The sequence below is a fragment of the Pleuronectes platessa genome, chromosome 9, assembly GCF_947347685.1.
Source record: "Pleuronectes platessa chromosome 9, fPlePla1.1, whole genome shotgun sequence".
NCBI classification, from domain to species: Eukaryota; Metazoa; Chordata; class Actinopteri; order Pleuronectiformes; family Pleuronectidae; genus Pleuronectes; species Pleuronectes platessa.
Genome location: NC_070634.1, coordinates 23,489,899 through 23,508,741, shown reverse-complemented (window position 1 = coordinate 23,508,741; position 18,843 = coordinate 23,489,899). Strand labels below are relative to the sequence as shown.

Here is an 18,843-nt window from a genome sequence, read left to right as displayed (position 1 = left end):
AGTACACTGTAATTTATAATTTATATCGACTATATCTTTAGTGTCCCTGAAGCTGAAGGGACAAGTTATTTACTAAATTTGTAAAGTTTAAAAATGCATTTAATCAAAACTTTCCCTGCTGCATGGGGATGTGTGTGCAGGACTCCGCCCTCACAGCAGAGCCAGGATCTACACTCTGCATCACTGGATGCTGACACTGCATTTTACTGCTGCTCCTCATTTTCTACATCCAGATACTATAGAAAAACCGAAAAGCAACAGCAGCTGGTGTCATGTTTTGCCAAATGCAACAGCTTTGTTCTCTCACTTCAATGACTCTCCTCCACTCCTTGCAGCTTTTATGGTCGGCCTGTGCAGCCCCCCCCCCCCCCTTCTCTCGCTCTTACAATCAGTCAGCCTCAGGAAATGATGAACAATATGCTTGTTGTGTCTATTCTGCCATTTCTAAATGAGCTTCACTGTCTCACTTTGAAACGTTCAGTTGGATCCACTGCACGCGCCTTTTTCTCCTTTTCTCTCGAAGGACCGTCGCACTGATTTCATGTTTTCTTTACGTTTCCTCGCAGCGTCGGACAATCAACTTGAAGTCGACTCAACTTCTTATTGTTTGAGATTTCCTGTTTTTTCACTCAGGAGCTCATGTGGTTTTCTTTAGTATGAAGGGAATAATCGTTTGTTGGCTGGATTCAAAGAAAAAAAACCCTCAAAGAATAAAATCCTATGTCATTTACAGTTTCTTGATACACTTTGGTCCAATCTGAATAAGTAAACAGTGTCATCTCCTCACTGGTAAAACCGTGAATGAATAACAAATGGAAAATCCTAAGACTGGCACTAACCAAATCACACAATGAGGTAACAAAGGGAACATAAATAAATCTAAATAGAAATGTGTTCAGCCTGGTTGGAAATGTTTGGTCTACAAATCAAAGAGTTTCCATTTTGACTCTTGGCACACAAAGGGTCCTGGCGCCCACAGTCGCCTCAGATCAGCATGTTCCCTCTGACCTGTTAGTGTGGCCTCTGCAGCTCAGGAGCCAGAACAGTGTCTTCTGAGAGACCCTGGTTTCCTCTGCAGGAACAATGACCAGGAACTGTCACATGAGCAGACTGCTGGCTGCACGGCTAAAGCTGCAAATAGTGCAGCACAGGACACTTTGCATGTAGTTTTATCCTGGTGCGTTATTTCCTGGTGGTGACTTCAGGTTTCGGTGGAGTTTTGCAGCTTGTATTTTTCTCTTCAGGGAAACGAACGAGGTGGAGAGCAAAGGCAGATGTGCACAGGGTTGTGTGCGGCTGACAGCTTGGTGGAGCCTCTTTAGGAAGCCAAAAGGGAAAAAGTGCAAAGGCTGGATCAACACTGTTGCTTCAGCTCCTGGCTGCATTAAGACTGTTAGCAGCCAGATACCAGGAATGAGAGGTTCCCTATGATTAAGTGAGTGTGCAGGAACGTGTTGAATGATAGAAGTAACATGCATTTTTGTTGAGGGCTATGCATGTACATAAAGCACTGTGTGTGTGTGTGTGTGTGTGTGTGTGTGTGTGTGTGTGTGTGTGTGTACTTGTGAAGGAAGTTATTCTGGTGGGGTGAGCACGCAGGGCGTAGGACACTCTGTGCTCCTCAGACATTAACCATTGTATCCAAAACTCTTTGTTGTGGTACAGTAATTATGATGAAGTGTGATTGCTGTTAGAGGAACGGCCGCTGGCTTTATGACATTATCAGACGAAGATATGTTGTGGTGCGTCTGGAGGCCAAGTCGGCCGAAATCACTTCCCCAGATTACAGTGCAACAATGGGCTGAACGAGAAAGAACGAAAGAAAGAAAGACAGAAAGAAAGAAGACTCACTTTATTCACTAAGACCATATAAAAGACAAGTGCACACTAGGACAGAATTAAATTAAATTCAGCTCAAAAATGTCATTTAAATGATTCCCCACAGGTAAAAGCTATCGAAAGTTAAAAAAGAATACAAGCAAATAAACTGAATAGAAAAACATGGTACACACAGAAGAGTTTGCACAAAACTAAATGAAATTACACATTTCTAATAAATAGGTCAGACAGATGAAAGCAGATATGAACTGATAAATAGATTAAGATAACATTCATGGGAAATTTTAGGAAGATTGTTGAAAGAAAGAAAGAAAGAAAGAAAGAAAGAAAGACAGAAAGAAAGACAGAAAGAAAGACATAAAGAAAATAAGAAAGAAAGAAAGAAAGAAAGACAGAAAGAAAATAAGAAAGAAAGAAAGAAAGATAGAAAGGATGAAAGAAAGACAGAAAGAAAGACAGAAAGAAAGACATAAAGAAAATAAGAAAGAAAGAAAGAAAGAAAGAAAGACAGAAAGAAAATAAGAAAGAAAGAAAGAAAGATAGAAAGGATGAAAGAAAGAAAGAACGAAAGAAAGACAGAAAGAAAATAAGAAAGAAAGAAAGAAAGAAAGAAAGACAGAAAGAAAGACATAAAGAAAATAAGAAAGAAAGAAAGAAAGAAAGAAAGAAAGACAGACAGAAAGATAGAAAGGATGAAAGAAAGAAAGAACGAAAGAAAGAAAGAAAGAAAGAAAGAAAGAAAGAAAGAAAGAAACATTTACCTCTTTACCTCTTCACATTGGATTAATTTGTGATTAGCTCTGAACTATTGTCATCTTTTGATTGTGGAAATAATAATATTTTTTAAAAACCCCTATTTTATACTACCTTTGGCCTTCATGAGTTCCAGTGGATTGTGTAATGCCACCATCTATCTGGTTAAACAGTTATTGGTCCGATTTCCCATTCATCCTCATGATCTCATTAGATTCCTGTTCTGCAATATTTCATTCTCTATCAACTGTAACACTTTGCTTTGGCTCCCAAACTCATTCCAGAAAAAAGTCACTGTGGTCAGCTGAGAAACTGCGGTTGGGTAATGCCGCCTAAAAATTGTTGTGAAGCGTGTAAATTTATAGCGGCACGCTCCCCGGGCATGTTCTAGTGGTTTCTGACATTTTGTTGTGGTTGTGGTGGGGGAGGCGGGGGAGGTGGTGACGGCGAGGCCGGGGGTGTCTGAAAGTGAGGCAGGAGGTCCCTGAGACTTTGTGAGAAAGTTTGTATTAAATTCCCATTTCCCCTCATTGTGTGGCGAGCTGGCCTGGTTCCACAGGCATGGAGCCCGCTGGGGCCTGGGAGCCCGAGCGGAGGGTGTCACTCACACCTCGCCGACCCCCACTGTACGACCCCCCCAGCCCCCACCCCCCAACTGCAGTTACAAACCCCTTAACCTCCATCATTTTTGCCTTGATGCATGATAAAAGGATAAAAGTACTCAGAGTGAGTGAGATGGTGAATGACAACAAGGACAGATTTCGAGATAGAGCATGTGTGCGAGCGTTAGCGGTCAAATTTAAAGACCTCCCTCTTTTAAAGTCGGATTTCCCCAAAGATAAAAAGCGATGAAACCCTGAAAACGCTCGAGCACCACTTCTCTACATGTTAACACTCTCATACGCCCCAGCCCCCCCCCCCGCCCCCCCGTCTGTCAGTGGCGCCTCTCAGCACCACACGATGACAATCTGACAAGTGCACAAACTATTTTCTCATCTATGTTTCCCACTCACATCAGTGATGTCGGCCAATCGTGTTCCAGCTAAGCTCAGTAGCGTCTGGCTTTCATTTTGCATATTACACTGTACTGCAGAACAATAGATTGTAAATAAAGATGGCCGACACATTGCTACTTCCTCCCAGAAATGATGTCAAAATATCCCGAATACGAACACCGCCATCTTTGAGTAAAGGCTTCTCCATCGCCACCTGGTGGCTGGCTGCAATATTGCTCATAAATCCCGCCTCCTGCATGTTAATGGATGGGACATGGACCAAAGAAACAGTGAAAGTCCATGTCAAATACATTTTTCTCAAAGATAATTCTTCTCACACTGATGTCGATTCAAGTGTCGATTTTTTTCCAACAAGTGAAATGTTGTGATGGACACCTGAGACTCATGATCGTGTCAGCGGGAACTTAACAAACAAGATGGCGGCGTTCCTATCCAGGATATTTTGGCTTCATTTCTGGATTAGTGGGAGGAAGTGAAGAAGCATTTTCCATCTTTTATGAACAGTCCATGCCCTAAACTAAGATGGTAAACATGGTAACGTTTATTACTTCATTTCTGACCAGGGTCGACCCAGTGATGGAGAACTATCAAGAGTTGTGATGATACAATCTATAGTCTGCAACCAGCGCCCTGGAGTTATGTTTTAAAGAAGGCAACACAAACACAATTAGGAGTTAGAGGAGTAAAGGAATGATTCAGGAGTCTGAACCTCCTCCTGCACTAATATGAAGACAGGATCTGCTCAGAACTCTTTGTCGTTTCCTTTTCTCTCCCACATTTCCTGTCACTTTCCACTGTGTCGCTATCTCTCAAGAAGAACTGCCATTTGAGTAACCTTGAGGGGAAAAGGCCTCGAACAGATTGACACATGAAATGATGGGAAATGATTGGACGGAGGTGGAGAATTTAGATGCCTGCTTGCAAACATGTAAACACCCATTAGCCCCCCCCTTTGTAGAATATATGAAGAAGCAGCAGAAAACATATTATGGATTACTTACTGTATAGGACGGGTTGTACTAATAAGGCAATTTTCTGTATGTGCAAATATACATGGCAATAAAAAGAATTCTGATTCTGATTCTGATTCTGCAGATGCAATGACTGCATCAAACCACACATTTAACCATATAAATAACAGATGGGTTTATTTATTTAATTATTACAGTTAAACATTATTCACTTTACCGACACATCATTCAATAGCAGCTGCATATTGTGAACTTACCCTTCGTACATAATGATCTGTGTCCGTTTCTGGGCCCCATCACAGATTTGTGTATACACGGACACGCAGACCACGTGTGCTCAGCGACTTGTTCGTAACCTCTATCTTCCGGTGTATTCAGTTAATCAGGTCCAGACTGTAAAGAAAATATAGGCCGGAGCTGAGGCAGAGTGCCCCCCCCCCCACCCCCACCACCAACCCCAGTCTCCTCATCTGCCTCCTGAGGTGAGGCCGGGCCACTGTAAGCGTGGATTCAGGGATCTGGGTCCGTCCCCACATGTGGAGCCCGGTGACCCCTCCGGTCCGACACCACATCAAGCCCCCGTGTCGTCAGGACGTCGATGGATGTTGATGTTACGACCCCCTGCCGACCTCACACACACACAGGTGGACGTACAGTGAGCACAGACACACACCTCATTAAGGGTGTTGTGGAAAAGCTGATCAGACTGAGGAAGTCCTAATCATAACAGCATGGAGTGGACCTCTGGTGTGGGTTGAGAGGGAGAGCAGAGCTGTAGGTTCCCCCCCTCGGTACTGGACCGTGTGGGATAACGTGATTTCAGAGAGTCAGCAGGTAGAGAAAGATAAGAGAAGTGAGAGGGGATCATATTTTCAAGAGGAGGAGGAACGGTTTCGCAATTAGTGTCTTGAATGTCATATAAACCTGTTTGGGCTTTTCCGATCTTCCTTGTTTGGTCAAAGTTCATTTAATTTTGCAGCAAAAAAAATATCTAACTATAAATTCCACACCCTTTGGAAAAAGTAACCAAACCATTAAATGAATGACAGGAAATATTGGCACAACAAGAATAGCTTCACGCCTGACTCTATTTTTGCTGTCCATTATGTTTTGTTAGATAAAGATGGACGAGCTGTTTTTATCATCACTTTTATTTTGCATGTCGGGGCTTTAGCTGCTCTTCACAGAAATAGAATATCTGTCCCATCGGAACATGAGCGTGAAGGAAGCTGTGGAAAGGGAGGGGTCCTGAATGCAGCCAACACGTCTCTGGGACATTAGAGGCGTTTTTTAAGGAAGTTGAATAACACCCTTGGAGTTCTGTGCTGAAAGGCATAAAAGTGCAGAGTGGAGATTTTGTGCAGATGTGCCTCGTGATATAATTGCAGAAGTCCCAGGCGTATGAATCAGTGCATCACCTGAGGAAATGATGTGACACGATTAGTTAAAATGATTAGAGTTCACAGGGGGACATTTAAAATCCATTACTTCACACCTCTCTATTGCAGCGATACCAAAAACCAGCTCTAGCAAGAATAGGACATGTTGTGTATGTCGTTTTTTTCTCTTCTGAGTGATCTTATGATTTGAGAATTCATGACCATGGGACATTATGGGGGAGGGAGGTCGTGCAGCTGGGATAGTAAGAGCGGGTGAATGCACGTGCAAAATATGTTTTGCCCGAGCAGCAGCTACTTTTTGGAGTTTAGACTCCAGACATCATCCCTTTGCTTAGCACTTACTTTTCAATCCACATGCACAACCATGATAACAGCTGCTTTTCAGTCTAAGTGTAACTCAAAAGACATGAGGATTGATAAAATGGGAAGAAGATTTGAAGAAGAGGTGGAAAAAACCCTAAAAGTCCTCGACAAATGTCAAATATAAACATCAGATTATTGGAAAAAACAAATCCCTCAGCGCTGCACGGTGTGACATGTAAGGGGAAGTGACTGTTATGACATTAAAAAGTTAAAGAAGTCCTCAAGGCTTGTTTCAAGGCGGCGTTTCTGAAAACATGCTGACAGCATATCTCAGTGGATCGAGTATTCTGATGCATGAGACAGAAAACAACAGGGAGAGAAAGAGAGAGATGGATGAGCTGTTGTTGCTGGTCCACAGCGTCCAGAGAACTTGAGCCCGACTCAGGAAGAGGCACTGCTGCTGCAGGCTGATATGTGTGTGAAGGAAGTGGAGGGAGCACAGGGGCAGGAATCACCCTGCAGGCAGGAAAAGGCCTGTGGAGGTGACGGCGGGGGGGGTGGAGGTGGAGGGTCTCGGCTCCTGTCTGATAGCTGTTTGCTCAGCACACACCCACACACACACACATAAATGGTCACACAGCTCCAAAGGCCCATATAGGTTCCCATTTCCCATCGAGTAGGAAGTGAGCTGGATGGCTTCTGGTTGCAAAGCATGCATGGGCCCGCAGTTACAGAGGAAGTTTGCAAAAACAACATATTCTCACATGCAACAGTGCATGAACACAGTCTATCCTCTCAAATGCAAGCTGGAGAAGGAAATCCACATTCGACTGCTCGTCTGCTATTGTCAGAGAAACTGGATTTTAATCACAAAGGAGAATGAATGCAACACTTGTGTCCAGGGATGAAACTTTGGGTTGAACATTTGAGGGGTTGGATCTGTCAAATACTCTAATGATTATTTCTCACCGATGAATAATGGCTTGATACCTTAGAAATAATCACTATTAATATGTCAGACCTGCCAGATAGTGAAAAGTTATTTGCAAATTGAATTGAGAAAACCCACCAATGAAACCCTAATCATGATTTATATCATTTAGGAAAGTATTGATGGGTTTAGTTTGGGTTCTTAATGCTAAATGCAAAGGTTTCAATGCATATTTCAGGCAAAAGCTTCTGGTGGTTCTGGGTTCTTTTCATTTCTGCAAGATGGAAGACAAAACCTGGGAGTCGCAAACATGTTTGAGTTAGAACAACAAGCTTCCTGAATCCACAAATGCCTCATTTAGTGGGAGATAATATCTTATAATAGTGTGAAACATTTGAGAGACAGCAGCTGGACACAGCTCTCTATTATAGAATCAGAAGTGGTTTCCTGCTTTGACCACAAAAACGATTTGTAGAATTTAAACAGCTTGTTTTTTTTAAACCTTTCTTGTGGCTTCCGTCCAAGAACCCACAGAAGTGCATCTATCCGAGGATTTTACAAGTAGCCAAAAATCAAAATGCATGTATTCAGTTTAGTTTTCACAACCTTTTTTCGTCAGGGTCCAATCACATGACCCCGACTTCATTTCCGTGGGCCGTGCACAGATCCATGAAATCCAGAACAAAAAGGCAGCGTAACAGAAACTACTGATTAACGCATCATTTGGGTGAATGATTCTTCTCACAGAGGGAGAGTTCTACATTACTGAACATGGACCTGAGTGCATCATTCAGGAATGTGTACGTATCCAGCCTTGTGTTTTTAGCCCTATAGCTTCTTATTTAATTAGCATTCATTCAACCTGAAGATTACATCCCCCGCCTTCAAAGAGAAAACCTCCATTCGGTCTTTCTCGATACAGGATTGCACCTGTAAAGAGGTGGCAGCGGATCAACTCAAACAAACTCAGAGTCCGTGCTCTTCCTGCTGCATGTTAGTGCCAGAGAGGTATGTAACATAAAACCACTGAGCACATACATTCAGGAAACTCATTTATTAGATTAAATGAGATGAAACTAAACGACCTCTGCCTTGAAGCCGGGTCATCGACGCAGCCCGGTGAAGGATATGAGGGAGAGAAAAGACAAAGGAGCCTATTTAAGAGTGAAGAACATCTCACGTGCACCTTGATTAAAGAAATCAGATCCTCGAGATCACGTGTCACGTTTAATATAAGTCATCACCAGACCATGGAGAGAATAATGCACAATCTGGGTAAAGCTGCAGCTGTAACTTTTAGAGATATACAGCTCCAGGGGAAGATGTGTGTTCAGGTTGTTTCCTGATGGAGGCCACATGTGGACTCGCCGTGCAGCTCTCACCTCGTGAAGCTCACACTCAGGCGGTGGCAGATCGAGACGGTGACGACAGGGACGCTTTGTGAGAGGCGAGAAAAAAAGGTGACAGCGGCTCCTACCCCCCCGCCCGATCGCTGGGGATCGTCTCCCCCTCGATCGCTAAACGGCCGGTGGAAGGTTTGTTTGTCACATCGCTCTTCCTCCCTAAGTGCAACTGTTCATTGTGTTGTACAGTGCGACACGTGTTGTTATTTCCCCCCCGTCCTGAGAGACTTGGCACGGCTTTACAGTCTTCTCCCACAGAAGAGGCCGTGACCCCCCCCCCCCCCCCCCCCCACACACACACACCGCTCCACTTCACTGAGGAGACAAACAACAAACATCCCGTGGTGGCATAAGTGTGGGAAACCCCTCGTCTGAGTGAAGCACTGATCATAGATCATATTAGATATTATTACCGGCGACATAAACATGAATCCGTACCTGTCTTTCTGATAACACAATCACAGGGGTCAATTTTTACACAATAGAACACACATTATAAAAGAACCCAAGAGTCCTGCACACTGTCCCTATTGTTCTGGATTATTATTGCTCCTCTGATCCTCTGTACGATCGAAACACCATAAAAAAGTGAGTAAACGTTGAAACTCTGTGTTGATTCAAGTTGAGGTTCAGATTCGACTCCTCAATAAAAGGGTGTTTAATTTTCCAAGTAATAAACTTGGATTCTGTTGCCATCAGGCAGCTGCAGGTGCAGAGTAATGGAACACTAGGCACTGGTTAGATCCAATAACCACAGGAACGAGATGGGAGCAGCTCAACAGAAAAATGAGTAGGTCATTATTTTTGGTGAAATTAATCATTAAACATCATTTACTAATCATTACCACATGCTGTGAGAGGACGGCTCCTCAAATCCCAATCACAATGTTTAACAACTGGATAATAATAATCATAACACATTTTATTTTATGCCAATTTCAGGACACCTTAGATCCTAAATATATCCTTAATAAACACATGAATATTTACATAAAAAATGCAAACACTTATCTATACAACACAAGAATAGCACAAGCACCAAACACAGACAGAATGAACCAGGTACATCCTTCAGAAATAGTGAAAAGTCTAACTGAGCTAAAACATGAAAATAGGACTTTTAAATTCACAGAGAGGCCAAAAACATTATATAAAACATGCATATGAACATAAATAGTCAACTATTTGCTAACTAGTAACTTGCATCCAACTAAAAGCTGTCAATATATGTCAGTATATTTACAACTCGTTTCTGCTGCCCCTTATTGGCCAAAAGAAAAACTAGTAATGTAGCTTTAAAATATAAAACATTGACCTATTTACCTCAATCTTATTCAGAACTAAATCCCAAATATCCAATTTCCCAAAAGGGGCAATTACATTTAACCAGAATCAATAACCAGGCCCATGACTTAGAGAGGCTGAACAGATCAAAGCACAACACAGACATTCACAGTCCAACCGTCAGTCAACAGCCGTACAGTGGGAAGCCCCTCCTGCTCCTCTGAGCTGATGCTGAGTTATCATTTCATTTTCCCGACCCATCCTCGTCGGGGCCATCTGCCCCAAGACGTGCGGCTGAAGCATCCTGGAACACAGGGAGGGAGGGAGGGAGGGAGGAAGAAGGAGGGAGGGAGAGGTAGAGATGTGCACTGCCAAGTGATCAGGAAGTAGTCCTATTGTTTTCAGGGTCCCCTCGCTTTTCCTTTCAGGGCCACCAGAGGACTGTCCCCCCCCCCCTCCCCCCCTCAGGCCAAACTTCTTAAATAAACAGCAAAGTCCTCGTCACCACACAAACTCTATCTGCTCCGATTTCCTCCCTCGTCTGGAAAAGGGAGCAGAGAAAAATACTTTTTACATTTGAGATCCACAAAGAAAGGCGTGGCACCTGACTGGGCACATTAACCACACATGTGCAAACCAAACAAAGCAGATATCAAACCAGATTACATGACCACTCCTCATGGGAACCACACAACTCCAGTCACTGAACATTTATTTTTACACAAAGCCGGTTTGACCTGTTTGCTCAAAGCTACATCATCAACAATATGACATCGTGCTCACAAGTCACATTTGCCTCTTCCTTGTGCCGAGGGACCACACACCGTGCCGGTGACCAGGTCTGCCGTGCCATTGGACGGAGAGTGTGGGGGGGGGGAGAGAGTAGGTGGGAGGGAGCACACCTTGGTTAGAGAGTTACCCATTAACTCGCCCTTCTGGGAAGCAGCTGCAGAGCACAGCCCGATTCAACCTTTGCACAACATTTTCTCCATTTCAACGGTGAAAGGAAAAAGAAGATGTAGACGTTGACACACGGACAAAGAGACAGACAGACGGCAGGTGAACTGGCTGAAGCTACCGGGGCCGACGCAGACAGGTGAGCAGGTAAGACTTCACATGAAGAGCTGGTTTCCTTAGTGAGCTCTGACAATGTCTGTGTTTCACTGTGTAAAGGTCACATGACTACTTTGACTTTGAGCTACACCGCTTATCATGCCAACGGATAGTTAACAAATAATATGCCCTTTTCTGCCTTCAACAGTTATTAAAATATTATAACAGTAATTCAACAATATGAATTATGATATAACATTTTCCTACATGGCAGTGTTTGTGATGTGGTGGCTGCTGAAGGCCATTTTTTCTCAACTCACAGAAGCGCCCGAACCAAAGTGTTTACATTTCACCGTCCTGGTCACTAAACCATTTCCTGCACCTGCTGACGGCCTAAAAAGCTCTTTCTTTTCAACACAAGGTTAAACTACACAGTAATTATTCACATGTTATATGTTATATGTATATAGTGTTAATAAAATGATAGTTATCCACACCTATAACAGTCGTATCCCCATGTGGGAACTACCCGCCCACATGTTGATGCTGGCCACTTTCTGTTTTCACCCAAAACACTGTTCACTTTCATTAGATTACACTTTGTCTGTTATTTCTTCAATCTCTAAAGACACATTATTTGTATAATAAATGCACCAGGAGCTAAAGTTAATATTTAAACTACAAAGTCACATCAGACTGCAGGTTGTGCAGCGTCTTGTTTGATTAGCTGGTTTGTACCTCGTGTGTTGACACCTCCATTATTCCACGGGGCTGACAGGCAGAAACCAACCATGACATTCAAAGGCTCTTTCATGAACTCGCTTCAAAACGAATGCAAAACACGTGAGTCGTAACTCACAGGTGCAGTTTTCATGTGTAAACACTTGGTTTCGCCTCAGAGCTCCGAGAGCTTGATTTACCGAACGCGAGTTAGATAATGACGCTCGTAAACAAGGTCTGAACGTGCTGCTCTGTCGAACCTTATCACCGGCCAACAATGGCACAGCCTGACTCCTTCACACATTTTCAAAGCGGGATGAAAACACAGGACTTGGCAGCGGGATGAGAGGGATGGAGGGAGGCTCGCATGCTGCTCTGTGGATTGTTGGGGCGTGGGGGGGGTCAGCTGAAGGACGGCTCAGTTATTATCTGCGAAGAATGATTATCCGTGATTACTGCGGCCGGGGAGTCGGGAGGAGAAGATGTTTGCTCGCTCGAGTATGATTCATATAATCTGTGATAGAAGCCAAGAAGCACTTTGCGGTGAGCAGATCTCTCCGATGCGCTTTGATGTGATTTCATGAGTTTCCTTCTTAATCTTAATAAAACTCTTTGTTACGTACACGCTGACATTGAACGCGCAAAATAGCTTAGAGTTAATTTGTCACTTCAAAGGAACGCGATCAAACTCCACGAGCAGAATGTGATGTCGATGTTTAATTCAGTTTGTTGACGGGAGGAATATTTCACACCCCGTGGCCATCATTAGTCCAGAGCCTGACACTCACACTCACAATGTGGGGCAAAGAAACAAAGGATGACGAAGGAAATACACAACTCCTTCCTCTGAGAGCGATATTCAAACACAGACACACGCAGACAGGGATGCAAATGGAGCCTCTCATACATGCTCACATACAAATACAGGAGCAGCAGATCTGGTAGATGAGCACTGCTACACTTGTGGAACATGCAGTTCACGCCTCACTCCCAGGCTTCTCATCCTGTGCTGCTTGGTGTGTATTTTTTTGTTGTGCCTTTTTCCCCTGTGTGAGGACAGAACAGGAAGAGATAAAGGCGGCCCTGGTGCCATGTTTACAGTTTACACCACTGAAGAGAGTAGCTGGGGAAGACGAAGGGGAAGAGGCCTAATGGTGCAAAGCCCTAAGTACAGCATCTGAATGGCTTATTGCTGGATACTTGGAAAAACACCCTGAGAATGATAAACCTAGATAGACCTGAAGGTGTAAAAGTTTCCCAAGATAATACCTATAATTGGTTAATAGAATACCACACATACCACATGAAATATTGTAAGTGAGAGAGTTCTTCTTAAACTTTTGAATTAAAGGATGTGAAAGATTCTCCCTCCACTGCTGAATACAATATTTATGTGGTGTTTGTTTCACTCAGCAAAAACAACCAGCCTGTGAAAAATACCCTCAGAAGATAAAAGCACTGTAGTTCATGATTAATGACAGGAAAGGCCGGAATTGAGAAAAATATTTATATCATATTATTTATCTAATATGTCATTAGCTTTGAGCATCTCAGGTCAAAGCATGTCAAACACTGATGTCACAGTGGAGCATGGATGTGAAGTGGTCTTTCCTCTCCACAGCCGTTTGTGCCTAAATACAGAGCCAACCAAACTCATGCATGCAAATATCTGGCAAATGCACAGACTGAGGAACTGAAAGCTCTTCTTTCTCTCAAACACAAACTAGTTTGGGTGAAGCCTTTATATTTGCATTAGATGCATCAATGAGCTATTGATGTGAAAAAGTGTCATGAATAAATGTATTAATGACACAATTAGATCATAAAAATATAGAAAAACTATCAGACACAAAACAAATAGGAAAACTATTTAGGTTTATGATGCATTTAGTGGGGAAATACAACAATATCATTATCAAAGTCCAATATGTATAAATATAGCTTTAAATGACATGTCCTAAACAAATAACGTCAAGTAGGTTTTCTTTTATTGTCCATGAAACACACACACAGACACAGTAGTGCTGTACTATAGACCGACGGAGGAAGGTCCTCCAGAATGTGGGACTTCCTGTTTGCGACACACTTTTCCTGTTGTGGATGATATCCTCCTGAGTTCCTGACAGCTCAAACTCAATTACTGGATCCTGCTAGAGTCTCCCACTACTTTTCTGATGACGCTCTCACTCCTCACAGATACTCAGTGAAATATTTAGGTCATTTGATTGTTCGTGTTCTTCTTGGTATGATTCACTAATGAAATATGAATTGAGTCCAAAATAATACAAAGCCCCAATGCACGTGGGAAGTGGGGGGGCATTGTGGTTTACTGAGAGATTGTCTTTGTGTATAACTGCGTGAAAAAAGATTCTGATATAAATTCCTTTTTCTGTTTCCTACTTTCTCCAGAGCGAGAAAAGTGTGGCTGATATTTCCAGTCACTCCTGGGATGATACAGCTTCTGCCACCACCGTTCACTTGTTACTGAGCCCGTCACTCAACGTGGCCACCTAGTGGAGCTGTGAGGGTCAATCACCCTCCTGGTCAACAGAGCTATTCCACTACCTCCCTCAGCTGGGGAGGTGCCTGCTCTGCAACAACTCCCTTGGATCACTTTCATTTTTAAATTTTTACCTGCTGAGGACAATACAACACTGAAGAGAGTTTAACTTTAACTTTACTGGGTTGATGAAAGATTTAAAACCTCTGTTGGATCTTATAGAAAGTGGAGTTCTTCCCCAGCGGGTCACAGACACCATCCTGTCCCCTGACATACTGTACATGCATGTGTGATATACTCCCGTCATCCATGGCTTCACACTGGAGTTGATGGTGCCCAGAGCAGGAAACAGGTTTCATCCAACAGGAAGCAAATTGAGCCCCCCGAGGACGAGTCATCTTGTCCAATAAGAGCAAAGCCAGATGGAACTATCATCGAATGCCTCATTCTCTACACCGACACCAACCACAGCATTCAATGGTGAGAATTAATTTACATCTGTAAAGTCAAACTGACATAATTTGGATGTCACGTGACATTCCAACGGCACACATTTGCATAATTCACCTCTGACAGCTATAGTTTGATTCTGGCAAAACCCGACAGAGTCACAGAGACAAATTTGACAAACCTGAATTGAACCCAAAATGCATTCTCTTTTCTTTGTGTCCAAACCCGACCTGAATGTTTTTCCCGAATAACATTTATGTTTAGTGTAAATAATATATCGCCCAGCCAACATGACACAAACACATCCAGAGTTTCATTACCATCTTTATGTCTCCGAAACTGGATACACATGACTTTGTGGGTCCTGACAGGTTTCTACAGGTCTGGATCAAATTCAGACAGAGGCTGCAAAGAGCATGTCAAACCCAATTGAAATCATCAAACAGAATTACAATATATCTCCTGTAACTTGGTCCACAGTGGGGCTGCCTCACAACCAGAACACACTAAACTAAAGGATTATTTTGTCTCTCTCACAGAAACAAGACCGACAGACAAATACACCAATCACAACTGGGAGTTCCTGGCGGCCGTCCTGGTCTCAGCCATCGTTATCTCCATCGTCATCGCCCTCCTGGCTAAATGTACCGTGATCCGGCGGTACCTGGCCAGCTACCGGCACACACGGCTGAGGGAGGCGGACACTGTCAGCCAGATAGATCCCTCAGGTTTGTCTTAATTCTCCTCCACACAATAAATTTGAGGAAATAAATTCACGACAACAAATAGGTTTGGTTGTTAAAGGGAGAGAATGCTGTTGTAGTGACACTGCAAACTGTTCGGTGCATCAAATGTCAAAGTCAGTGATTTACTGGTGTAATCGTGATTTAGACGTATAGAACAACTGAACATCAAAAACTACCTCAACTACTTCATCTACTTCCTGGTTTGAGAAAGCTATGATATATTTCGTACTGGAGGTGATGTGTTGTATGTGTTACAGAGGTTATGCTAATTCAGGAAGAAATATAGGGATATAGTTTATTTTGTGACGGCTACATATGAAATCAGTCTTATCACGTTTTGTTAAAATATGCTGTAAATGTTGTTACAGGAATTCCACCAAGCTATGAATTAAAAAATAAAAATTATGATAGTATTTTCATATTTTGTGCAGATGTTGACCACAAATGAATTGGGACAAAATATTTAAGTTTGTTCATCGGAACAAATAACCATCCAGAATCCAGGGTGTTGTTGTTTATCTTTCTCTTTCACAGGCTCTCCCAGTTTGTCCATTGTCCCTGTGGACAGTGTCTGTGTGACCTTGTCTCTGTCATGTCACTGTGAAAGCTGCTCGTCGGCCTCCTGAACTTCACCAAAGAGCTTTAACTGCACACGAGTGCATTTGTCCTTGCAACTCATCCAGTTCAGCTTCAAGACTCCAGCTGTAATGACACTTGCGAGTGACCTTTCCCGTTTCTGTGAGCGTGTCCTTGTAAACCACGCACCCTGGCTTTTCTATCCCTTATGTGAAAATGTCAATTTCCCTTCTAAAGCGGGACATTCCGGATTATCTAGTGTCCTCTGTCCTCTCACAGTCGGCCCGATCCTCGTCAGAGAAGACATGGAACAGCGAGACAAATATCAATTGTTGCTTTATTTGTTGGATTTCCAAGTCGTGTTTTTTTGTATTTATAAATTGTCTGATGCATTTGTAATCTTTCTATGCTCCCAGGCCTTGACGTTGGGTTCAGGATGCAGAGTGGCCATGGAGTGAACCCTCACTGTGTCCCTCCCGTGGGCGAGGAGGACGACGACGGCTTCATCGAGGACAACTACATCCCGGCCAGCGAGCGAGCGAGGGCGGAGAGAGCGGCGGAGATCATGCAGGACACCGAGGAGGAGATGGACGAGATTGAATTCACCATCGCTTAGTGTCGAGTGTCTCCACTCAGCTGAACCACTAAATCCACGCCCACCTTTTCCTTTGGTTTGTGTTTATTTCTGTGAGATTCATATTGTCAGTCACAAAAGAGGCAATTTTAAAACATTGTTTAAGTTTTGTAAAATGTAAAAACCTGGGGTTGCGTGCGTCTGAATTTGAAGGAAGCGCAGAAAGAAGTGCACTAGTTCTCAACGTGTGGTCTAATGACGAGTCACTGTGGTCATGTTTTATCTGTCAGCAAAGCGACGACAGTAACAGTAAATTATTTGTTACTTATTTATTAGTGATAATCAAAGGGATCAACTGTAAAGGTTTAAATAGAAAAGAGATTAACAGGTCTTCTCATAGAGTGGATATAAAGATGGACGACGTGACGACTCCCCAAAAGTGAAGCCAAAGTGTTGTTGGCGCCCTCCGGTGGCTGGCTGCAGGATAGGTCCTAAACTAGCCTCCTCCATGTTAGATTAAGATTATGATGCATTTATACTGATGTTTGTGATGATGTAATCGGCACAAAATGGCACTGTCGTATACAGGGAATACTTTGGCTTTGTTTCTGGATAGTGGGAGGAAGTGGAGACGAGTCGTCCATCTTTATATGCAGCTTACGGGTCATCTGTGTATATATATTAACCAATCACGTATGTCTCTTGACAGTTATCGATTGGTTGATTGATTTTCTGAAGCTGTATGACAAGTCGGTTACATTATCTTGGACGGACGGTCTCAGCTGTGGAGAGGAACATTTCACTTTGCACTCTCATGTTTCCTCAGGGATAAATAAGCAAATGTGTGTCTACATGGATGAATTATACAATGAATTGATTAAAAAGCCATTTTAATTGCTCAACCTTGAGGAACTCTGACTGGCGAATAAACTATGATGCTTTTCAAAAAGTGTTGATTTTATTTTTAGAATATAGGACAAGATGGTGGATATCCCTTGTAGGTTTGAAGGTCTTCTGCACAATTTAAGTTACCAACTAACTTCACATGTTAGCAGCAGTAGCATCCACCAACCGATGCTAGCGACATAACTTCCGCTGTGTACTTTAGCGTCATCAAGTGTTTTCGGCCTCATAATCAAAGAAACAGGTCGGACCCGAGGGCACACTGAGGCTAAAGGTATTTATATTGTGCAGCTGTTTTACAAGCCACAACAACACATCTCTAAACACAATTCAACAATCTGAGTACCATGATTTTTTAATGTAGGACGACAGGTGAAAAAGTATGACAACTTGCAAATAAGAAATAGGGCAGGTATACTAAAGACAGTAATTGTAATATACTAAAGATAGCATTTCTCACTTCTCACTTCTCACTTCTCAGTAATTCTCCATGATTGACTTCTAGTTTTTTGGATGGTAACAATGGGCTGGAATATGTATTCAGTACTTCCCTGTATTGTGAAGTCAACTTTTAGAAAAGTCTGTAAACTGTTGAATATGTGACCTCAGTAAAAAGCGGATGTGTCAGTGAAACAGAGTTAATCAAGTCCAAACAGTGGGTTTTCTCACTGGTCACACAGCGGAATCCCCACACTCACCTTCCTGGTTCTGCACTGGGACCAGCAGCAGTGATGCACTGGAGCCTCAGTGAACTGGAGCCTCTGAGGGGGTCCAGCTGATGAAGGAGGCGTGTCAGGTCTGAGTGGAGCTGAAAGGAGAAGAGCCGCTTCACCCGGAAACACTGATGATCAAGTTCACACAGATGAGCTGGAGAGGAACCAGAACTGTGAGGGTTTAGCCTTCACAATAAAAGTCCACGATTGAACTCTAATAGGGAAAGTGGATGTTGTATTTGATCTAATCTAAAAAATAAAACATTGGAGGGATGCCCTTAGATTGAATAGGCTCAGAAATAAAACAGTGAAAGGGCTATAATGTATTGTTGTGGATTTCCTAGCAAAAAAAATATCGTGAATAAAAATACTTAATAAATAGGCTAGTGGAAGCAATGTATTATAATAGAAAAAGAAGTATAATGTTAGAGATATAAGAAGAATTCACACAAGTTAATTAAGTTAAAGAAGCCATCAAAAGTAAAATTTATATATTCAATATTTACTTACTTAAAACGTATGATAGAGGGATGTGAGGGGCTTTGTTGGCCTATAGCTATTTAAATTTAAATATTGTATTGAATTATTTGCTTTGTTCATTAATGTCTTGTGATTAGACAATGATTCTTCTTCTTTCTGCTCCTTGTCATTCAAGATTTGAGATTGTATATTTAAATTGTCTTTAGTGTAATAAACAAACACACACAC

At 42.6% G+C, this 18,843-nt stretch overlaps 1 protein-coding gene across 2 annotated transcripts; it reads left to right on the top strand.

Annotated features, from left to right (window-relative positions):
- The first annotated feature begins 10,691 nt into the window (after positions 1-10,691).
- Positions 10,692-17,468, top strand: c9h1orf210 (chromosome 9 C1orf210 homolog). Of its 2 annotated transcripts, none has more exons than XM_053429766.1 (4): positions 10,692-10,996; positions 14,083-14,653; positions 15,163-15,351; positions 16,362-17,468. In XM_053429766.1, exons 2-4 carry the CDS (start codon positions 14,596-14,598, stop codon positions 16,559-16,561), a joined length of 447 nt encoding a protein of 148 aa, XP_053285741.1. In that variant the 5' UTR covers positions 10,692-10,996; positions 14,083-14,595; the 3' UTR covers positions 16,562-17,468. The 2 variants fall into 2 exon arrangements, with proteins under 2 accessions (XP_053285741.1, XP_053285740.1); XM_053429765.1 differs by having other exon boundaries at positions 10,693-11,004.
- The last annotated feature ends 1,375 nt before the right edge of the window (positions 17,469-18,843 follow it).

What these genes read in the sequence shown, in the direction of transcription:
- c9h1orf210 (XM_053429766.1), top strand. Translation starts at nt 14,596, where the DNA reads ATGGAACTATCATCGAATGCCTCATTCTCTACACCGACACCAACCACA. An exon ending in ACCAACCACAGCATTCAATG is followed by an intron (nt 14,654 to 15,162) that starts GTGAGAATTAAT and finishes TCTCTCTCACAG; the next exon opens with AAACAAGACCGACAGACAAA. An exon ending in CAGCCAGATAGATCCCTCAG is followed by an intron (nt 15,352 to 16,361) that starts GTTTGTCTTAAT and finishes CTATGCTCCCAG; the next exon opens with GCCTTGACGTTGGGTTCAGG.